Source organism: Polypterus senegalus, chromosome 13 (genome assembly GCF_016835505.1).
Source record: "Polypterus senegalus isolate Bchr_013 chromosome 13, ASM1683550v1, whole genome shotgun sequence".
NCBI lineage: Eukaryota > Metazoa > Chordata > Cladistia > Polypteriformes > Polypteridae > Polypterus > Polypterus senegalus.
This window is the reverse complement of record NC_053166.1, coordinates 108,259,294-108,283,393: the sequence shown is the minus strand read 5'-3', so window position 1 is coordinate 108,283,393 and position 24,100 is coordinate 108,259,294. Positions and strand designations below refer to the sequence as shown.

The window sequence follows — 24,100 nt, the reverse complement described above, 5'->3', positions numbered from 1 at the left end:
ATGCCCAAGGGAATTAAGGCAGTGCTGGAAAATAATTGTGGCCACACAAAATATTGACAGTTTGGGCACAATTTGGACATTTTCACTTAGGGGTGTATTCACTTTTGTTGCAAGCGGTTTAGACATTAATGGCTGTGTGTTGAGTTATTTTGAGGGGGACAGCAAATTTACACTGTTATACAAACTATACACTGACTACATTGTATCAAAGTGTCATATCTTCAATGTTGTCCCATGAAAAGATATAATAAAATATTTACGAAAATGTGTGTACGCACTTTGTGAGATACTGTAGATGCTGTGTGCTCTGGAAATCTCAGTTGTCTATCCAGGTCTACTTTTAGTTTCCAGCCCGAAGCTGTGGGAAGAATGTTAGATGTTGCCTTTGGCTGTTGGTTCATTTGGAACTTAATTTCCATCTTAGTTGAAGGAGATGGACTTCTTTAGGGATACTGGAATCATCTTGCACTTATTGCTTTACCAATGCTCTTAGCCACTGCTTTCAGAAATGGGTCATAGCACCACCGGTAACAGCTTTCAACCAGGGTCTTTGAGAAGCTACTTAGCAGATGTTCTAGTGATCCTTTTCCAAAGCCTAGCAGACATGATGAGGTGTTGCTCCTCACTCAGGAAAAAAGGTGATTCATTCAAAAGTGCATCTAGGAATGGTCTTCATACACAGCTGAGAATCCTCAACATTAGCATGAGCACTGAAGATGAGTTAGATGATTTAGAGGAGGCAAAAAGAGAATGAAATATATGGCTTGTTGGCACATTTCTAAAAACCACATATTCAGACAGCAGGTGAAAAAAGCTTTATTTTGTGGCTCACCACATACAAAACAGAGTGGGCAAAGATAGCGGTAAGAAGTCTACATAAGAGAAATAAACTAAATGCCCAAATTGCATTTTCCCATTTGACATTCTAGAATTAATCTGAGATATGCCCTGCAGGTCATTCACAGGCCAGTTTGATGTCAAAGCTGGTGAGTGTGATGGTAAAGGCTTGCAGTGCACAAAGAGGATACCTGTAGTCCATGGTGAAGACATCTTCAGCCACACGACCAAACTGCATCACAATGTAATCAGCTGCCAAGAAAAAAGAGCAAGTGTTAAGCAGAAGAAAAAATAAGTGAGAATGGAACAGCTGGTGCCAAACCGAATGTGGACTTCAAGTAGAATCTGTCACTGCCATCTTTATACCATTACTATAACTGAATGGAGGAAGAAAACATTCAGATCACTTAAATGTGCTACACAATCGAGGTAGACTATTCTTCATTTGTGATTGGTAGCACCAACCAGAAATTGGTTTTTATGACTCATATGTACATCAGTGAGCTCACCTGCTCTTCATATGTGCTGTCTGAGCTCATTCACAACATGTTGCTCAGGATATACATTCTTCCAATACTGTTACACCTTCAAATTAGGAGCTACTATGGGTCTGAGAGAGCCACTTCTCATACTGATTAACATGGAAGATTACTTGTGCAAAAATTAAATGCAATCCATGGTGTTAACTACATTTCAATTTATGGCATTTGCACACGGTTCATTTCATTTTAGCATGGTTTCATCATGTCATAATTAAAAACCTATCAGCCAAATGATCAATTAATTTCACTATGGCAAACACTTTTTATGTCAGTTTAAAATGCAATACAAAAGTGTATTGCGTTTAATTTCATGTTCATAGATTGTGCATCATAACTAAAAGCAAAACTAATGTATTGCATTTCGCTTAGTGGCCACTCAGTGTTTACGGTGCTTCGATTTAGGACCACACATTAGTCATGCTAAAACTAAATGTACTCAAATGACCAATTAGCATCAAAAGGAGAGGCAAGGGTTGCAAACAGTTGGGGTAAGAAGGGTTCCTATCACAAAAAGTGTTCACCCAGAGGTAAAGACGGAGAACCAGAAGTTAATAAGGTAGGGGATCAGCCATCACATGAACGGGTGAAAGGAGGTGACGTCAGTAGCAGGTTCATTCTTATTCCATGTTGAATGGTTACTGGAAGAGGCCGATGTAAGCGTAGCAGAAACAGGAGGTGAATTTTCAACTGCAATAGTAACATCCTTAGAACACATTCAAGAGCTGCAGATCATCAACTATACCCCAACCTACTCTCTCTCGTTATATATACAGGGAACTCCAGTTTCTGTATTACATCTTGCCTGAAGAAGGGGCCTGAGTTGCCTCGAAAGCTTGCATATTGTAATCTTTTTAGTTAGCCAATAAAAGGTGTCATTTTGCTTGACTTCTCACTACATTCATAATGGCTAACACAGTACAACACCCTAGTACTATAGACATAAAGACACCGAAATGTACCGCTACTACATGGAATTGATGATCCGGTGGAAGAAACTGGCACACATGGACAGCAGCATCTTCTTCTTAATGAAATGTAAAAAGGAAAATCTTATCCCGAAAGGCATCATGATAAGGAATCCAACCATACACACTTATAATACTCGGTTTGCAGAGCAATTTTGTTTTAGGACATCTCCAAGGATAAGAAACCACTTAATCCAAATTTACATCTACAACATCAAAAAGAACATGCAAAGAGAGATCCAAGACCTCACCTTGCTCCTTGGAAATGACAGGCAGGAGATGGTAAAGGAGCTCCATCGCTATTACAAAAGACTACAGAAACTCCTTATTGTCAACAAAATGAAAAAGCTTCATAGACTACGAGAGAAAGCTGGACACTTAATAGCAAAAAACAAAGAGCAACAGACCTGCATTGTTAATCTCTCCTCATACACACCAAATGAAGCAGAGATTTCAGTACTTACAAATGGACTCTCATATTGTCCTGCAAAACCCATTGACAATATCAGACTCTGCCGTAATATGGAAGAATTCTTCAGAAAACTCAGACTAAAATAATTTTTACACAAGAAAGAAAACAGTAACACACAGGAACCAACATCAAGCAGTTACAACAACCCCACCAATAAATCCACATGGACACCAGAAGCTGGCAAAAACTCCACCCTGGATAATTATATAGACTGCTTCCGACAAAAAGTGAAAACAGGGATCTTAAACAGGCAGCAAAATCGGGTAGAAAACATTACTGGGGATGAGTGGCGAGCCATACATTCACTAAGGGAAAAATACAGAAATCATTATCGAACCAGCAGAAAAAGGGGGTGCTTTAGTCATCATGAACACATCAGATTATATACAGAAGGCACAAAGACAATTGTGCAATATTATGTATTATTATAAACTGTAAGAAGACCCAACAGATCTCTATAAAAAGGAACTAAAAAAGATAGTAAGCAGTTTTCCTCTTGACATCAGGGATCATGTAAACAGTTTAATTCCTGAGAACCTCAAAATGGGTTACTTCTACATGCTTCCTAAAATCCACAAAGAAGGGAACCCAGGAAGGCCTATAATCTCAGGAATTGGCTCCTTTACAGAAAATGTTTCAGTTTGGGTGGAGCACATACTTAAACCCCTCACCCGTAATACAACCAGCTACATCCAGGACACCACTGACTTCTTAAAAAAACTGTCTGCTTTATGCCCCTTACCTGAGGGAACCTTACTGGCCACAATGGATGTTGAGGCACTTTACACAAACATCCCCCATGATGATGGCATATTGGCATGTGAAACGTACCTCAGGCAACATGTCAGTAATAGAAATGATAAAATTCACTCTGACGCATAATTTATTCTCTTTTGGACAAGATTTCTACTTGCAACAAATGGGGACTGCAATGGGCTGTCAGTTTGCACCTCACTATGCAAACCTATTTATGGCAAAATTGGAGGAGGAAGATTTCATGTCAATGTGCATCTTAAAACCAATGTTGTATCTCCGTTACATAGATGAAATCTTCATAATCTGGACTGCCAGTGAGAAGGACCTCCTTCCTTTCAAAATGAGTATAATTCTTTTCACCCCAACATGAAGCTGAAGCTGAATTACTCAAAAACAGAAGTCAACTTCCTTGACACCACCATTCAACTGAAAGATAACACCCTTGTAACTTCTGTTTTTCACAAACCAACAGACAGACAGACCTACCTAAGAAGTAATAGCTTCCACCCCAAGCATATAAGGCACTCCATTATTTTCAACCAAGCAATAGTATTTGCTCATACCCGACAAACGGGGAGAAACAACTGCAGGAGCTCAGACAAGACTTCATCAGACAAGGTTATTCCCCCAAAACAACAGACACTCAAATAAGAGGAGCTACTGCCATACCCAGAGACAACCTTCTGTAATACAAAAACAAAGACAACAAGAACCGCATCCCCATTGTTGTCACCTACAACCCACATCTTGAAACACTTTGAAAAATTATAAAAGAACTTCAGCCAATGCTAAACAATTACCAAACACTGAAAAATGTATTTCCTGAACCTCCATCCTGGCATACAGACAAGCACCAAACCTTCAGCAACTAATTGGCCGAAGCTCCCTAAGTGAACCAACAGAAATGGCACATCTCCCTGCCTACAGAAAAGATGAAAAAACATGTGCCTATACAGACCGTATAGTTATACCACACTGCCGACTTGAACATCACATAAAGGGATCATTTTCCTGCATATCATCTAATGTGGTCTACCTGATTCTCTGCATGAAATGTCCTGACACTGCTCTCTGTGTGGGAGAAACTGGACAAACACTCCACCAGAGAATGAATTTACACAGGTTCCACATTAAACGTGGCAACACAGATGTTCCTGTAGAGGCCCACTTCAACAGCCATGGACACTGTGAGAGGGACTTTAAAGTCACAGCGCTTATGGGCAACTTTAGAACACAGCAAGAGAGAAAAAAGAATGGGAAGTCAAACTCATGCTAAAATGTAATACATTACAATATGGCTTGAATGTAGAGAAAAGCCAAGCAAAAATCACACCTTTTATTGGCTAACTAAAAGAATTAAAATATGCAAGCTTTTGAGGCAACTCAGGCCCCTTCTTCAGGCAAGACATAAAGATAAAGAGTTTTATGGCCAGATATGAGGATTGTTTACCTCTCTCAGAATGACAAACACAACCTGACTACAGATCCACATTGTTTTGAAAAACTCATTAGAAACTTCAAAAGACTTTGTTGGACAGTTATCTTATCCAAAGATCTTGACCATATATTGTTCTTCTCTCTCTTGTTAAATTAACCCTAGCCTGAATGAATCTATTAATTTTTTACATTTAAGATTTCTCATTTAAAGATTTACCAATGTTGTTTCTTGTCCTAGTGTGTATATAAAAACAGGGAACTTCTGTATTACATCTTGCCTGAAGAAGGGGCCTGAGTTGCCTCGAAAGCTGGCATATTGTAATCTTTTTAGTTAGCAAATAAAAGGTGTCATTTTGCTTGACTTTTCTCTACATTCATAATGGCTAATACAGTACAACATATATATATATATATATATATATATATATATATATATATATATATATATATATATACTGTATATAAAATCCTAAGCCTAAAAGTGCAATGATTTTATGTGATGTTTTTATGTCATGCTTTAAATCGGCCTTATTTTAAAACCTACATATATATGTTTCGTATTATTCTTTAAGGTGATGTTGTCAGATTTTCAGATTCTTATTCCATTTTTAAATTATAAACTAAAAAATATCAAGAACTAATATCCTGCGAGACAAAACTTTGTGCCAAGAGATTTAACCATGCACCGGGGTTGGAAATAAAATACAAAGAGTAGGACAGCTGCTGTACAGGCTTTTGAAATGTTCGAAGTGCCACACGAGTAAGCCAGCAGCTGATCGAGCAAAGAGGATGGTTTGTTTCCCATTGTATCACCGTTTAAGAGGGGGTTTCGGAGGAGTGACCACATCCCCTAGGGGTGCGTTCAGCCCCCCTCTTCACAACATGAGTGGCAGACACATGAAAATTGCCTATAAATATGGTTTATAAATACCTTCAAATGGTGATCACAGTATCAGCTATTGCTAAACGTCTTCATGTATCAGTCAGGACTATCAGAAGTGAAACATAACATATTGTTGAGACAACTTAATATAAGAGTAAACATTTTCAGCGAGACCTAAAATATTCTTCTCATCATTTTGGTTAATAATTCCATGTTGACAAAACTTAACGGTTGCTGCCAGAACACTGAAATATTTAGAAGTGAAACGCCTCATGCTCCAACTGTTTGTGTCCCGTGCCCCACCTTTTGACGCAGATTAGTCACTTGATCACATTCTGTAGCCGCTAAACAAACTGCAACACATTCGCGTTGCTTTTGGTTATGACAAGCGATCTATGAACATGAATTAAAAGGCAATATGCTTTGGCAATGTATTGTAAAATGGCAAGAAAATTGTATGCTGTAGTAAAAATCACGGGCCTTCGGTTGATATGTTTTTAATTATGAGATATCAAACTGTAATAATAATACAATAAAACCATGCCAGAATGAAATGCACCACATGCATATACCCTGTATGCATTGCAATTGTAATGTAGTTGACATGATGGATTACATTTAATTTTGACACAGATAATCTTCCGCAGATTAAATCCTTAGTCTGAAACCAGAACTTTTTTCCCCATGGCTACCCTACTTAGAGGGATGAGTTTGGTATTTTTCAAGTCATTTTCTTCAAAAATGTGCCATTTATGTATTTGCTGTACAAAACTGTATTATAAATTTGTAGCTTTCTATTAATTAAAAAAAAAATACCATCCTCGCACTGGTGCTTTACATTGTAGTCTATGGGGCATGGAGGAAAATCTTAAAAACTTACCAAATGCATCCATTTTTCAAGCCAAGACAGTTGTTGATTATTGAGCAGAATCTTGCGACTGGACACACTTTTTAAAATAGTTCATACATGTCAGTTTTAAATTAAAAAACAGCAGTATTATGAGTTTCAGCCATATTAAAAGAAGACCAGTCTTGCTTGATAGGTCAGCACTTATTGTAGTCTTGTTGCACAATAACATAACCCACAGGCCAAATCACAGTAAACTTTTTATGCTACGTGATTGGTTTTGGTTTGATTTCCTTCCATATATAGCCTACACTATGTGGGAACTCACATAAAAGAATAGAAAACATATCCTTACCACAAGAAAAATAGTGCCAGGAACATGCGGTAAAATGATTATTTCCAGATCACTTTTGTTGTCAGAAACATGCATTGGAAACATGGAAGGTGCAGATCAATACTCGACAACTGTCTTAGTATGAAAAATGGACGTATTTGGTAATAAGCGTTTAAGCTTTTCCTCTGTGCCTCATACCCTCCATTGTAAAGTGCCGGAATGAGCAAGGTATTTTTGTTAAAATATAGAAAGCAATTAAAGTACAATTTTGTGTGGCAAATGAGCTGTACCATGTTTATGAAGAAATAACTTAAAACTTGAAAAATACCAAACTTATCCTTAAAGCATCAAGACAGCTTGAAGAAAGACTGCAACAATTGCAAGTACATTTTTAAAGTTATGAACATACATTTTCTAAATGTATGAGTCGTGACAGGAAGTTTCAAAGAATAGCCGACTAGCAGGCCCCAAGCAGACCAAGTCATTTGGAATTTGTCACAGACACGAATCAGAATCTTAGTCTTGCTGCCTTTTTCTTACAGTGCGCCCACTGTTGTGGATAACTGGACATGATGTTCAGAAGTCAATTCACTTTTTTATATTCTAAAGCTGTTTATGACCATAAAGAGTAATTAGATGCGTGTATGTGTTTTGATGCTAAGAGTCTTCTCTAGCAACACAGGGCAAAATGGAGAAGGTAACCCGCAGTGGGATACCAGTTCATCTCTAGGCACACTCAATCAAACTCTAAGCCTTCTTTTTTTGGGTATGAACAGAACTGGAGCAACTGTAATATACCCACAGAAGAGCACTAACCAGGGGACCAGAACTCTGACCATTCTTTAATTATTTAAATGTGTGTAAGAGAGTTATGTGGGGAGACTGAGACTTTCTTGTAAGTGTTGAGTCAATAGAAGTGCAGCCTTACTCAAACTGGTAGAAAAAACTCACACATTAGAACCCAGGAACCCAAAGCATTAACCAATGTATCTTTATGTCACCCATGTTGTAAAATATACAGTCATGGATAGAAGAAAGTACACCATCAATCAATTCTGTGACTTTCATTAATCAGGGTCTAAATCACAGTCATCATTAATTTCTACAAACAGAGAAGTCAAAACTCAGATGACAAATAAAACATAACATATTTCAACCTTTTTTTCCCCAAAAAGTAAGCAAACATTTAGAAACCATGAGGGAAAAACTAAGTACCACCTTCCAACTTCCACAACTGGTAATAGTATTTAGCAGCTAGGCATTACTAATCAAAAGTGTGACAACCTCTAAAAAATCAAACATTTGGCAGTTTGGTGTTCTGCAGCATTCAGGGCTGTGTTTACATTGTGCCCAGAAGAAAGAACATCAGCCATGGCCTCAGAGAAGCAGTTGCTGCTTTTCATAAATCTGGGGAGGGTTATAAGGCTATTGTCAAAAAATGAAAACTTAATCATTCAGCAGTGATAAAGATTGTTTTCAAATGGTGGGCCTTCAAGACAGTTGCAATCCTTCCCAGGAGTAGACATCCTAGCAAATTCAGCCCAAGGTCAAACCATGCTCAGGAAATCAAAGAAAACCTCCAAGAACTGTCACAGGACATATAGACCTTGGCAAGCATGTTAAATTCTCACAAAGGTACAATTACAAAAAGACTGAACAGGTATGGCTTGTATGGAAAGGTGACAAGAAGAATATGGCAGCACAGTTTAGGTTTGCCAAATTGCACCTAAAGAAACTGCAAACATTCTTGAACAGTATCCTTTGGACTGTTGAAAACAAGATGGTGTTTGGTCATCAATCTAAGGGACATGTTTGGTGAAAGCTAAACACTTCATATCACTACAAACATCTCATGCTAACTGTCATGCATAGTGAAGGAGGTGTAATGATTTGGGCTTAATTTGTAGCCATAACATCTGGGAAACTTTCAGTCATTGAGACAACCATGAACTCCACTTTATACAAAACTACTCTTGAGGCAAATGTGAAGCCATCTATCTAACTGCTCAACCTCAGATGAAGCTGGATCATGCAATAGCACAATGATTAGAATGAAGCACACCAGCAAACTAGCATAAATGTCATAAACAAAAAAAAAAAATCAATGTGCTGGAATGACCAAGTCAAAGTTGAGACCTCATTCCACACTGTACCCCATGCTAGTTTAAGACAGCTGGACAAACATGGATGCCCTCAAACATTAGTGATCAGAAGCAATGTTAAAAAAATGTGAGACAAGATAAACTGCTACAGAAAACGTTTACTTTCAGCTATAGATGATAAAGGCCATTCAATATGTTACAAAATTATATAGTGTACTTATTTTTTCCAAAATGTTTTTGAATATTTACTTATTTTTTGGAAACAATAACAAACTGAGATGTGTTATATTTTATTTGTCACCTAACTTTTGATTTCTCTGTTTATAGAATGTGATGTTAGTAAGGACAGCACAATTGTAATTTAGACTCTGATTAGTAAAATGACAGAATTGAAAGAGGGTGTACTTTTTTTTCCCATGACTATATATTCTTTAATAATTTAAACTTGCATATCCAGTTCATAGCCAGGGGGCAGTCATTGAGACAGGGATGGTCCACTGCTGGACATGCCCAATTACTCACAACAGGCCATCTTAACATGCATCTTGTTGGAGGTTTGGGTGGAAAATAAGACAATAACCAGGCTAGGATTTGAACCCAGGACTATGAAGCTGTGCAGCAGCAATACAAGCCACTATGTAACCCATGCTGAGAAATATAAGGATGGATAAAGAAGGCATCTGGAAAAGACCAGAGTTTCAACATGATGACAATCATAGGTAATTTAGGCAAGCCACCCCCACACTACAGAAACATACAGAAACCTATGAGCGACATTGGTCATCAAGGCCACCAGTTTCTGTCTGTTCTGTCCCCATTTGTTTGTGGGTGTTCAGGACAAAGACATTAAGATATTAGTTTGACTTTTCTGTATTAAATTACATGCTTGACATAAGAGTGTTACACGAAGTAACATGATTAAGCTCCAACGTACTAAACAGCCTTCTGGTAAGCAGCAAAAGACCCTACTTTCCACAGCTTCATTAAACAATTCATGTACACTTACGGTCTTGCATGTGGATAATCTGAAAGTTCTTCACAGAGGCTTGCGTTACACGCCCTTTAAAGTTCAAGACATAAGATTGGGTCTCCTTGTTCCAGAAGGGCGGTTTGTTGTGCAGCACAATCAGGCTATCCCAATTCCCATTTTGGTGGCGCACCATTAAGCTCTCATGCTCCTATAAGAAAGGAAAGAACCACTTAGATGAATAGCATAGAAATACATGAAGGAAAGTTAAGAGGCCTTTGATTGTACTAGTGTTAATGGAAGTCTAGAGCTAGTGGCTCCTTACATTCCGTGGACGGATAGGCACCCTCTCATCATTGTGATCCAGACCTGGAATGATAATGGTCATCTTCCTCGGACCTCTCAGCCCTAACAAATTGGTTTCCTTGAAAAGAAGAGCATTAAAAAGGTGATGAGCTGGAAAGAGCGCGGCTTTACCCAGAGATACATTCACAATTAGCTTCTTTCAATACACTACATCTCTGTATAAGCTGTCAGATAAGTGCTTCATCTGCTCACACCTTTTGTAAAGCTAGATATTTCCAATAATAGAAAAAACACAACCTTATATTGTTCAAATGGGTCTTGGGCTGTGGTCACTTTAGGCTTCAACAAATTTGCAGGTACAAACAAGCACATAAAATCCTAAAAATTGAATTTCAATTAATTTTCATTTAGTGACTTCAGTTTTTGTACTTATGAAAGGAGCAGACTTTCTGACACAAATGAACACACAGCAAACATCACTAACAGTGAGGAACAGCATACCACACTACAGACTTTGGAACAGTTTTCAGTCATTTTGTACTTTTGTGTGCACTTATCTGTGAATGCAACTGGCTGCTCACTCAGTCACACAGTAAACTCCGCCACAGGTAAGCTCCTCGAAGGGCAGCTGTCTGTCTGTTCATTTAAGGAGCAGGAGAACCTGCTGCTTAAAATTTCCAGCATCCTAAGTATGCATCCCAGCCATGCCTTCTCAGGGAATACAGAAATTTTGGTACGCTTCAGCTGAGGGACCAGTCATCAGCAGCTGGTATTTTTTGGTGCCATCATTAAGCCTTTTCAAACTCAATGAGGTACTGTGTCATTTTCAAAAATTGCATTGGATTCTAAAAATATCCAGATCTCTACTTTTTTTTCACATTTTGCTACATCGCAGCCTTGTGTGAAAATCATTTCAATTCATTTTTTCCCAACATCCAGCAATATTCAATGCCCCTGAATTATAAAATGAAAACAGGATTTTAGAAATTTTTGAAAATTGTTAAAAATAAAAAAACTAAAATATCACACTGAAACAAATATTCAGACCCTTTGCTATGAGTATGATGCTTGAAATTTGACTCAAGTGCATTCCATTCTATTGATCATTATTGAGATGTTTCAATACCTTGTTTGTAGTCCACCTATGGATAATTAAAATTATTGGACATAGTTAGCAAAGGCACATAGGGCACCTGTCTAAAGGTCCTACAGTTGAGCAAAAACCATGCCAGCAAAGCTTACAGACTTGATTGTGTATAGGCCCTGATCTTGGGAAGGCTACAAAACAAATTTTGCTGCATTGAATGTTCAAAAGAGCACAGTTGCATTCATAATTCTTACACATAAGTAGTTTGAAACTACTGACTTTTTCTAGAGCTGGCCACCTAACCAAACTGAGCAATTATGGAGAAGGACCAAGGTTGGAGAGGTGGCCAAGAAACTGATGGTAACTCTGGCTCATGCTCAACAGAACTTATTTGGAGATGGGAGAACCGTCCTGAAGGACTGCAACACTTCACATATTTGGGCTTTATGACACACTGGCCAGGCGGAAGCATCTCCTCAGTATAAGACACAAAGCAGCCCAATTGGAGTTTATAAAATGGCATCTAAAGGACTATTGGACTGTGAGAAACAGGATCTTCTGGTCTGATGAAACTAAGATTAGCATCATGTCTGGAAGGAATGAGGCACTGCTTATTTATTACCTGTGCAATGACAGCATCATGCTATGGTGTTGGTGTTTTGTGGCAGGGGCTGGGAAATTAAACAGGGTTGAGGGAAACTTAACAGCGCAAAATACAGAGATATCCTTAATGGAAACTTGCCCCAGAGCGCTCTTGACCTCAGACTGGGTAAAAGGTTCACCTTCCAAAATAACAATTAACACTAAGCACAAAGCAACGATATCACAGGAGTGGCTTAGAGACAACTCTGGGAATGTCCTTCAGTTGCCCAGCTAGGGCCTGGACTTGATTACAATCACAACATCTCTGGAGAGACCTGAAAATAGATGTTCACCAACAGATTCCATCTAAACTGACTTAGCTTGAGAGGACCTGCAGAACAGAATAGCAGAAAATCCCCAAATCCAGGCGTGTGAAGCTTGTCACTTCATAGCCAAGAAGACACCAGGCTGGCATTGCTGCCAACAGTGCTTAAAGTACTAAGTAAAGGGCCTGTATACTTTTAAACAATAAAAATAATTGTAAAAATGTTAAAATCCTGCTTTTGCTTTGTCATTCCTGCCTGTTGCCTGATGTGGAGAAAAAATTATTTCAGCACAAAAGTGTAAAGTGAGAAGAGTTCTGAATCCACTATACTTAACCCACACCAACCCTTGGTCATTTAGGTTTAAATTTTTTGTGTTTTATGATTTAATGTACAGTAATATTGAATGACTGCCATTTTATGAATAAGTTTGACACAGTAAGTCTTTCTGAAAAATTAGTTAAGCATTTTGCATTTTTGCCAATATTTCCATTAACAGACATGTTTAGTCCAAAATCCAACTTATAAAATGGGGTTACAAATGTTGTCAGGAAGGGAATTCATAATCGCCTGTAGTTGAAATATTCAGTCTGTATACATAGCAACACATATATATATATATATAGAAGGATGCACAGAAAACAAGAATTCAAAATTAAATCTGGCATTTCATACTACTCCACCAGAGTTTTTAGATTTAACAATAGCAGCTCCTGCATGTCATCTTCTTCACATAGAATTATCAACAATGTTAAAATGAATGAAACAGCATTATTGGTTAATATTCATACTAGGTAATAGCTTTTAAGAGTACTCCGGTGTCAGAATTACTTTCCTCCATAAAATTCCAGTCGAGTTTGTTGACACATGCGTGACAGAGATTTGCATTGGTGCTGGATTTGAACCATCATTAAAGCCTTGTGGGCCTTGGAGGGCTCAAGCATTGACTATTTATATCCTTAGCCTACATATAAGTGTTGAAAGTGGGTGCTGTAGTGTTGCAATGTTTACTCTGTGTATGTAGGGGCAAATACTTGGTGGCATACAACTTGTATATGTTATGATAATGTGAATTCAAGAAAATGGCACCATTTTTATTTGCCTATAGCTGCAAAATGGCATGTACCAGCCCTAGCTCCTAGTAATGGTGGATTCTTTAAAAGGTAATGAAACAATATGGATCACTGGTATGTTGCATCAGAAGAGGTTGCTGCTGCCTGTTGTATGTACCACTCAGTTATGGATGATATCGACCTTTTTTTTGTTTATAACTTAAGAGATCATATCAATCAATATCAATGACAGAAGACCAAGAACATGCTTTGTTTGCAGTAAATGGTTCCTAAGTGACCACCACCTGCCCCCATATGTCTAGTAGACAAGGATGTACTCACATAGCAGATAGTGGCCAGCTCTTGCCTTACCGACTCCACTTCTTTGATGAATGGCTTCTTGTTTCGATTTTCACCATTGTCATAAACAGTAAACTTTGTGCCAAGGACATTGGACCTGGTAAAACAGCAACAGCTTTATTGTACCTGAGATGCCAATTTACCTTTTGGCACATTAGCTCATTTCTGACAATTATGTACCCAATGCTAGCTGCCATCCTCACCTGACTTTACCAATGTAGCCAGCTCCTTCCCGGGACAGGTCAGTGAGATCAGTGGACACCAGATAGTTGGAGGTTTTGCTTTTTTTGCGCTTCCTGCCTGCCATTAAGAACACCTGCAGACAGCAAATATGACAGGGCTTATCCAGATGGGCTCAGCACAAACTGAAGTTAAATTGCTACAGAAGATTGCCTCCTAGAGGGGATTGAGGGTATTTTGCCAACATTGTATTTTCCACAACAGCTTCCAGTATCTCCATAGGTTGTTTTCAGGCATGTTGTGTCTTTTGCACTAACATCGTTTCCCCAGGAGACCACAGCACAGAATAGTGTAGAAAAGTCTACTATGGACTGGTAAAATATTTCTAGCAGCTTGCTGCATATACCTAAACCACCAATTCCACATACTCCCCCTGAATGGTGACTGATCTTAGAGGATCTTTGGTGTGCCTCAAGTCCACCAACAAGTTGTTTGTCTTCCTGATGTTGAGCTAAAGGAGGTTCTCCCTGCACCTCACGGCAAAGTCCTCCACAAGCCTCCTGTACTTCAACTCGTCACCCTTATTAAAGCAGCCTATGATGGAGTAGTGAACTAAGAATTTCTGTAGGTGGCAAGCGGTAGTATTGTACTATAATTCTGTTGTGTAGGGGGTAAACAAGAGGGGAGACAGGACAGTTCCCTGAAGTGCCCCAGTATTACATGCCACCATTTCTGATATGCAGCCCCTAAGACTCAAAACTACGGAGTGTTGGTCAGGTACTCCATGATCCAAGAGATAGTGGGGACATCAAGATGCACATACAGTAGATTTAGTAGTTAACTATCCTACATTCACTGACAAAGTAAAGACTGAGATAACTGTACACAGATATCTCCTTCATTTTTGTGAGAATATTAAAAAGATGGGACAGAAAAATTAAAATGCTTGCTGGGATACAGCACTGCATTTTACAACATATGACACCTACAATGTTTTCATTTGATTGGTTATCGAGTGAGTCTTTTTGCATCTGTAAACCTAATTTCCTATAATTTGATCTGTACATTATAATACATTAAATATTAATGCAGCTATCATATATTTAATTATAAAAGTTCCCAGACACACTACAGTACAATCTCTTTATCTTCCTGAAACTAGAATTAAATTCTCTCTATTAGTTATATTCTTTCAATGCACTGTAAAAGTGAAAATGTATTATCTTTCAAAGTAAAACTCAATCTCAAAATCAAAAGAAAAAGTAAAACCATCATCTAATATTGTAAAATAATAACACATATTCAGTAGGTGTTCATCTGTGTGAAAACAGTAAGTATTCACAGTGCAAATTTGTCCAAGGATGCTGATCAGGTAGCCATATTTGAATATTATGTGAAATGGAATATACCTGCCCGTCCCTCAAGACATTTGCAACATTTACATTTTATTTGCTTAGAGGCATATGTGCAATATCATTAACAACACCCTAGTTAAATCAATAATTATTATGTGATTATGATGTGTAACTTCATTACTAGGAAATGTAATCAGAGTTCAGAAAGGCATAACTCAGAAATGTTATGAAATGCTATTGCTAACTGTTGAGCAACATTGTGTCTTGGAGAAGCAGGCTGCTTTTAGGTGTTTCTTTTTCAACACTATGCATTATGATTTTTTGTTTAAGTCGATTATTTATATGTGATAGTAAAGGCAGTTTAAGTGAAATATTAATGTGCTATTCAAATATTACCTTGTAAAGCTAAACATTGCAATGTGCCTTCTGTGGGCATTTGCAAAATATTTTGAGGTGAAGTGTGTCTAACAGGTATATTGACCATGTTAGCCACATATTACAAGATTTTGCAGGTGCATAAAGTGTTAGATTTTCTGCAATTCCAGTTTTCCTTTGTCACTGCATCTTGTAAAAACAGAAAGAGGCACTTATGTACACATGACACATGTTGATTAATAAATAGTTACATACAAGGTGGTGTGATCCATGCATTTATTTATTTAAACTGCTCGGACCAAGATTTTGGTGACAGTATGCTACTGGAAACTCATCTATTGCAGGGCAGAGTGATGTTCATTGAGAACACAATTACCAGCCTCCTTGAACAGTTTGAATTTTCAGAATGGCAGACATCATGTACTGACTTATTTTTGAGGTTTATGCAAGTTGCAGAGGTTGATATGCTAAATGGTATATCAAACACCACACTTAAAATCAAAGAATCAAATTAATTCTAGACCACTATCAGAATGTAGTTTTGTTTTGCTTGATAAGTCTAATTTATACTTCAAACACTGTTCAACTAATATGACCTTCTTAAATCATGGCTGCCATGATGTCAAAGGTCACATTTCACATGTATTGCATGCCTAGTAACCACACAGCATCACAGCAGCTAGACACATAAAATGGTAGTGCCCATAGAAATGAAACACAATGGTGACAAAATGATGTCACTGGAATATCAATATAAACTAATAAAAAATATTACACATGCAAAATCTCACTAACATGATGCAATTTCTATTATCATCTATTAACTTAAAATGCATGGAAGAAAAATTGGAAATACCAAAGAAAAAACCCTCAGAAAGAAGATAACAATATACAAATTCCACATAAACACAGGCAAAGCTGAGATTCAAATCAACTTTAAATCTGTGAGTTGGGAGTTGTTGAACACTATTCCACCATGTCAACTCGGTTGGAACATCCAAAACCTTTGCAAATCAAGAAGAACATATGTTTCTTTGGTCAATCAATCTATCCTTTATCTAGCCTGTTTATTGCACTGCAACATGTCAGTGAGCTTCAGAAGTCCTATGGTTATTATATCAAGAAAAAGATAGAAGTCATCTCTCTAGGATTAAAAATCACAAGTAAATACAAAGATCATTTTCAACACAATTTTGCTGTCAGCTTGGAAAAAAAATCAAACAAACTGTGAACAGCTCTCCATCTCTTTTTAGTAGGGAGAATCAATACTGTCAAGATGAACATCTTTCCCAAGCTTCTGTTTCTGTTTCAGAGCATTCCTATATACATTAAGAAATCATTCTTTAAGAAATTAAGACTTAATTATAACCTCATTTATCTGGAAATTGAGATGTCCATGCATTCAAAAGGTGACTCTACAAAGACCTAAAGCAGAAGGTGGCCTGGTACTACTTAACTTTCAATTTTATTACTGGGCGGCAAATATACAATGTGAAAAGTCTGTGAAATTGACACAAATGGTTGAATATATACAAGCCTGTTCTGCAATAGAAATACAATCTTGCTGTCCTTTTTTATATTCCCTGCTTTGTACCCCAATAAATACTAATTATCATCAATATACCAATTGTCCATCAATCACTCAGAATATGGAACCAATGCAGAAAGTACTTCAAGGCAGGTGAGGTCAGGTTGGGGAGTATGTATTGGTACAGCGCCTTGCTGCACCCACCACATGACGAAACACCTTGGGATTCTGGCTGGCTACCTCCCAAGCAGACACATGGCCCATTCCTACCCTTCAGAAATTACCATCTATCTGCTGCAGCCAGGTGTTACATGGAATTCCCCTTGGCCTGGTTCAGCCAGTCAGGCCCTCAACAAGATCCTGCAAGCCAAATCACCCTCAAGAGAATTGCACTATATGGCCGTAGTGCTGTAACTGATGCACCCTCACAATGCAGATAATGTTCTTCATTTGGGACGCTGTGAGCAACCACTGATTCGACACAAAATCAAAACAGCAGTACCCAAGGATTCTCCGAAGAGACATAGAACCGAAAGAGTCCAGTCTTCGTCTCAGGTCACTGGATAGCATCCATGTCTCGCAACCATATAGCAAGACAGGAAGCACCAGGACTCTAAAGACTTGGACCTTTGTCCTTTTGGATAGATATTGGGAGCACCACACACCTCTTTCCAGCCTCCTCATGACCCACCAAGCTCTCCCAATACGTTTACTGACTTCATAAGTACAATCACCACATCAATGTCGCTGCTGAGGCAAGTAAATCTCTTGACAAGGCAGAGAAGCTTTTATCTGTTGCACCTCTACACGATAATTTTCTACCTTCTCAAACTTACACAGTCTTTAATCTTTGGAAAATGTTTGCATCTTATGAACAACTACACTTCAAATTTAACTTGCCAGCATCACAATTTTCTACTATATTCAAATCAGAAATGTTGCTAAAAAGAACCTACAAAATTTTCCACACCTTCCACCCATTTCTATACCAGAAGAAACACTAAACAGTCATGAGGACTCAGACAGCATTTCAACAATACATGTACACATATTAAAGTCTCTCCCTTTTAAAGATCTTAGGGTATTCGTTGGGAAAGGATCTTTCAAGGAGTGGAAGGTAGTCATACACAGAATACACTCTAGTTCAGTATGTACAAAGCATTCAATCATTCAGCTTAAAATATTTAATCGGTCAAATTTATCTCATTTAAAATTGCCCAAAATGTATCCAAGGCATGGTCCAATCTGTGTAAATTGCAATCAAGCTCTAGCCTCACAGGGTCACATGTTCACAATCACCCCCAACTCGATAGATAGGTGCAGAAGGACAAACTGATTGTAAATGCCTTTACCTCACTACTAGCATGTAGTCTTATCTTGCTTAACTGGAAGAACGCAACACACCTTACCCACAAGTCAGTGGGTAACTGATGTTCTATACTATTTGGAATTGAAAAAAATCAATTAATTAATAAAATTTTATAAGCATTTATATTTTGTAAAAGGACATTCTTCCTTCTGTGGATTTTATTTTTTTATTTTTTTCCCCCTACTGTTGGCTCTCCTCTCTTTCTCTTTGGTGGGGATTGAATTCTTCATTGTATAAGTTTGACTTTATTGTATGTAATGTCCTCTAATAAATTAAAAAAAAAGAAAAATAAGATACCACTGTAGAACATATTAAAGGGCAAATAAACTCATATCTGTTGTCCCTGATGATAATCACTTACCTCACCCTTTAACCTATATACCGTGTTTCCCTGAAAATAAGACCTACTCCGAAAATAAGCCCTAGCATGAATTTCAGGCTGCTCTGTAATATATGCCCTACTCCAAAAATAAGCCAAAAGTAAGGTGCTGAAACATCCATCAAATTCCAAGGACACCTTGCTACAAAATCTCTGAAAAGGATATTTAATGATTGCATCCATCATTTTGGGATGTGCCCATTCCAGCAGCATCAGCACAATACAGAAACAAAATCCCTGGATGGGGCATCAACGCATCGCAAGATGAACACAAGCACACACACAAACACTGGCGTCATTGTAGCTTCACCAAATCCCCAAACCTTCATGTATTTGGATGGAAAACTGAGCGCACTGTGGAAACCCGCCAGGAAAGCATACAAACTCCAGGCAGGGATCACAAAGGGCGTGACTCCCTGTGAGACAGCAGCACTACCGTTCTGCCACTGTGCCACCCCATATGTGTAACTATTAACAGTATTCATTATTTAAACAAAGTTAACGATTTATCTGTAAAATGTAACATACATATTTTAACGCATTTCATCATGAAAGTGATATCAAGTATAAATCTAACAATTCTAAATGTGCAGAGAGCTGGAATATTATAAATGTAATGTGTTCTGTGTGGTGATCCATTGTTGCTTGCCACTGCTGTCAGGTCAGGAGGAAGCTCCAAAAGCACATAGCGATTTAACAACTAGGTCGGTTTTCAGATGACGTTTACGACGGTCTGCTTTAATGATAAACTACCAGGTTAAACTGGACATTTCGAGATTAAAGCCAAAATTTCCACTTTAATCACAAAATAGGCATTTTCATTATGTCCTTATTTGTTTTTCTGTGTGACTCAAATAGGCTGCCGTACATTGTGATGGTATTATGAAGGTGCAAAAAAAAAGCGATGGCACAGAAGATGGTATGTGAGACTTTTAAAATATATCATGTCATCACTTTGGGGAATATGCAACGCTTGAATATGAAAGCAACATGAATACATTTGTATACTGGCATTTTGCTTTGCTGGTTCAGCTACACAAAACCTGGGAGAGAGATCCTGTCAGAAGAGACCTAGCCATCCTAAGACCATGTGCAGTGTGTGTGTGTCAGTGAGTGTGACAGAGAGAAAGAGAGAGAAACAGGAAGAGGATCAAACACTTAAAGCGGAGAACTTATGAAACCTGCTCACAGCTTAATGATTGTCTTTGGTACGTGACCGCAGGTGATCCTGGGAAATAACCTGGCTTGGATTAGCTATGCTCATGAGGTTGGGGAAGGTAAGCAAAGATTGTATTGTCTCTGACACCAAGTGAGCAGTGTGATGCACCAATGCAACCTGGCTAGGCATGCTGTGTGGCATAGTGGTGAAGACTTTGAACTTCAAGCCTTAGGCTGAGGGTTCAAATACTGCTACTGACACTGTTTGACCATGAGCAGCAAGTCACTTCACCAGCCTGTTCTAAAACTGGAAAATCAAAAAAAATTGTATCTCAAATGTTTTAAGTCACTTTAGATAAAGGCAGTAGCCAAATAAGTAAATAAATCTGCAAGCAGTAAATAGATCCTCATAATGAAAATCTTTTGAAATATTATTTTGTCATATAGTAGAACCACCAAATGACAGTATTAAAAGATATCTCAAAATGAACTATAATAATAATAATAATAATAATAATAATAATAATCAAATAATCAACACCAAAAGCAGACACACAAATGAACATTCTTAAATTTCCAATTCTTGTTCAATGAGCAAAATGCTAAACTGTACTCAACATGATTCACTATGATGACAACTACTCCAAAATAGCAAGATACCATAGTTCAAGGATATACTGTATAAAATTGCATTATAAAAAAATGTTAAATTACTGAGGCAAGTTTACTGCTTTTTTCACAACAGCACCATCTCCTGGGAAGATGGGGGAATGCTGCTAAATATGATTAATCTCCAGATAGCATCTCTACTGTATATAAAAGAAATGTAAAGAATTTATCTCATGCTGTTCTTATAGACTGACAGGAAAAAAACCTTTCCATTAAAATTTCAGAAAAAGAGAAATGCATTCTAGTTTTTTAAGAACCAAACACATCCTAATTCAACTACAAATTGTCCATAAGTCGTCAAGTTCCCACATTACTATGCAACAATTTTTGGCAATGTTCTACAATTAAATCATTCTAAGCAAATATACTTTAGCATTAAAAAATTTGGACTCACCCAGAAATGTTCACATTTTTTATATATATTTTTTATCAGGGTACAATAGCCAAGGCATTACTAATGTTGCAAACGACCATTACTGCGTGAGAAAATGAAAAGGTTAAAAAGTTTTTTTTTTCTCCTTTTTCATTTGCCAGTTTCAAGTATGGCTTTTTTTAAACTCTGTCTATACGACCAGCATTCCAGAGTTGTCTTGTCATTGATGCAGATGACACTGGTATATACTACATATTTAAGGAGGACCTATAAGGAGTCTGTTTCTCAAACTACAGACTTGTTTGCATCAGGGTCTTCCACTTCTTTTTAAATCCAAGTTGGATCCAGATTGCCCTCTTCTCTCAAGACAATAGTGGACACCTTTTGTATGATATTTTCAGCTTCTTAGCAATCTGTCTCATGAAATAACTTTCATTTCACTAAAAACAATAGGTTGACATTTTTTATTGAGAAAGCTGCTTCTTTATGGCCATTTTGAACCCAGAATCGAACTTTATGAATACCAGTACCTTGCAAGCCAAGCAAAGACAATATACTTATTTTACTGAACAGAATAACAGGATTCAGCAGTGCTAAAACAATTATAAATGTTTCTTATGCAATGCATTAACATCAGTATTTGAGTAACACCAATGGGATAACATTTGCTATGAATAGCTGTGATATCCTACACACCACTGCTTTCTCAAAGACTATTTTTTGCTCAACTAGAATTCTAATCCTTCTTTCATACTTTTGTGGGAAGTGGTGTTCTATGTTATGTTTAACTGGAATAAAAAGCAGGTTTTTCATAAATTAATATGTTCAGATTTTTTTTACAATTTGGAAAGAACTCACCTTTGTAATTTTCAAGTAAGCACATGATGCACTTGCTGAGTCTTTGTATTTTCAATTCTTTTTTATTATATATAATTACACTTTAGGTGGGACTTTCTTTTCGTACAGTGAACCATAATGATAGTGTTAACTAATATACAGGACAATGACGTTTATAAATGCAAACCAAGTGAACAATCATTATGGTATCATTATGTAACATTGTACTGCATCTCAAGAATGCAGTTTAACTACAAATGATATATAAATGTTGTGATTTTCTCACACGTTTTATGATAATTTTGAAGTTTAAGACACTGGGACATTGATATTTGTCTTTTCATGCCAGGCTATAGCTGTCTAGAGATAATTGGTGACAGCAGTTGCCCATGCATGGTGACAAGAAGGGAGTGTTGATATAAAAGTTGCAGCTGCTACTGCTATTTTTGTAAAAAATGTCATGTCCCCCACTCACCCTGTTGCCATCTTCACGTTCCAGGTACAGGTAGTACGTAGGGAACATCCCTTTCTCCACTCCTTTTTTATCTCTGGTAACCCGACATTGAATTGTAACATCCTTCGGTGCTGGACGCAGAGCAAACTCCTGTAGGTCATGTATATCCAGTGGTGGGTCCTGCAGAAAAACAGAAAGTGTTCAAAGATCCCAGAGTACAGTGGGAAAAGGATCTGTCACTCAACATCTCAGAAAAGCAGTGGAAGGTAGCAATGCATAGAATTCACTCGAGCTCCATATGCACAAAGCATACAATTATCCAACTTAAAATTATATATCAAGCGCATCTCTCTCATTTAAAATTGTCCAAAATGTTTCCAGGGCAAGATCCAACCTGCAAACGTTGCAATTAAGTTCCAGCTTCACTGGGCCATATGTTATATGTTTTCAGCTTGCACCAAATGAACATCATTTTGGACCAAAATCTTTAAATGCCTTTCAGACAGCCTTGGTGTCACAATCCCTCCTAACCCATTAACAGCTGTGTTTGGTGTTCTCCTAGATGGGCTTAAAGCGGAGAAGGACAAACAAACAGTGATTGCCTTTACTTCGCCATTGGAACTAGACTTATCTTGCTCAACTGGAAGAATGCTAATTCAGCTCTTTTAAGGCAGTGGGTAACTGATGTTATATATTATCTGAAATTGGAAAAATTTAAATTCTCACTTAGAGGATCTGTACAAAACTTTTTCAAAAAGGATCTAATCAATAACATTTTAGAATAAGCACTTAAATTGAGGAAGTGGATTCTCTCCCTTCTGTTTTATTCTATTTATTTTTATTCATTTATTTATTTACATATTTTTACTATTATTAAAGTTTTACTCAGCTGGCCTAGCTCTCTTTCTCTTGGGTGGGGGTTGATTAGTTTCAAACCTAGTTTTGTTAAACTTGACTTGCTTGTATGGATTGTTGTTTGATTCTAATAAAATTAATAAAAAGTGAAAAAAAAGAAAAGAAAGAAAGTGTTGGCAAATGAACATTGTGACAGGCGCCTGGCGTCCATGCCCAGCCGGGACGCCCCTGCACACTGTATTCAGGGGGAGCAGCCCTGGACAGTGCAATACCTCCCCTGGACGCTAGATGGCCACCCCCTGGGCTGGTGTAGTGCCTCGGTTTCCCACAGGGCTCCCTGGGAATTGGAGTTGGGGGCACCTCTGTTGGGTCCCGCCAGGGGGTGCTGTGTTTGGGACTCCTGAGCCCGTGTGGGCAACAGCTTCATCACAACTGGAAGTGCCGCCGGATCTTGGTGATCAAACACCTGGAGCACTTCCAGGTGAACTATAAAAAGGAGCCAGCAACCACCGCTCATCGGCCAGAGTCGGGTGGAGGAGGACAAGGTTGCAAGGGAGGAGTGGTGGTGCCAGGGAAGAGAAGAGTGTTTGTGCTTGTGCTGTACTGTACTGGTGTTTGGGACTGTGTTGTGGCTGGGGGGAGTACGGGGAAGATGTGCCCTCCAGCTGAAGAATAATAAAAATCCTTTTATTTTACACGTGCCTCCTGTGTCCAAT

The 24,100-nt window shown here is 38.0% G+C and overlaps 1 protein-coding gene across 2 annotated transcripts in view; it reads right to left on the bottom strand.

Annotated features, from left to right (window-relative positions):
* Nucleotides 1-800: 800 nt before the first annotated feature.
* Nucleotides 801-24,100, bottom strand: part of LOC120543171 (tubby-related protein 3-like) — a 71,658-nt gene continuing 48,358 nt past the window's right edge. For both annotated transcript variants that reach the window (XM_039776081.1, XM_039776082.1), the window contains 6 exons: nt 22,551-22,709; nt 14,056-14,168; nt 13,835-13,949; nt 10,468-10,566; nt 10,182-10,353; nt 801-1,089 (listed from right to left, as the gene is read on the bottom strand). In XM_039776081.1, coding sequence (XP_039632015.1) covers nt 956-1,089; nt 10,182-10,353; nt 10,468-10,566; nt 13,835-13,949; nt 14,056-14,168; nt 22,551-22,709 — 792 coding nt within the window. In that variant the 3' untranslated portion in view covers nt 801-955. The remainder of the gene's footprint in view (nt 1,090-10,181; nt 10,354-10,467; nt 10,567-13,834; nt 13,950-14,055; nt 14,169-22,550; nt 22,710-24,100) is intronic.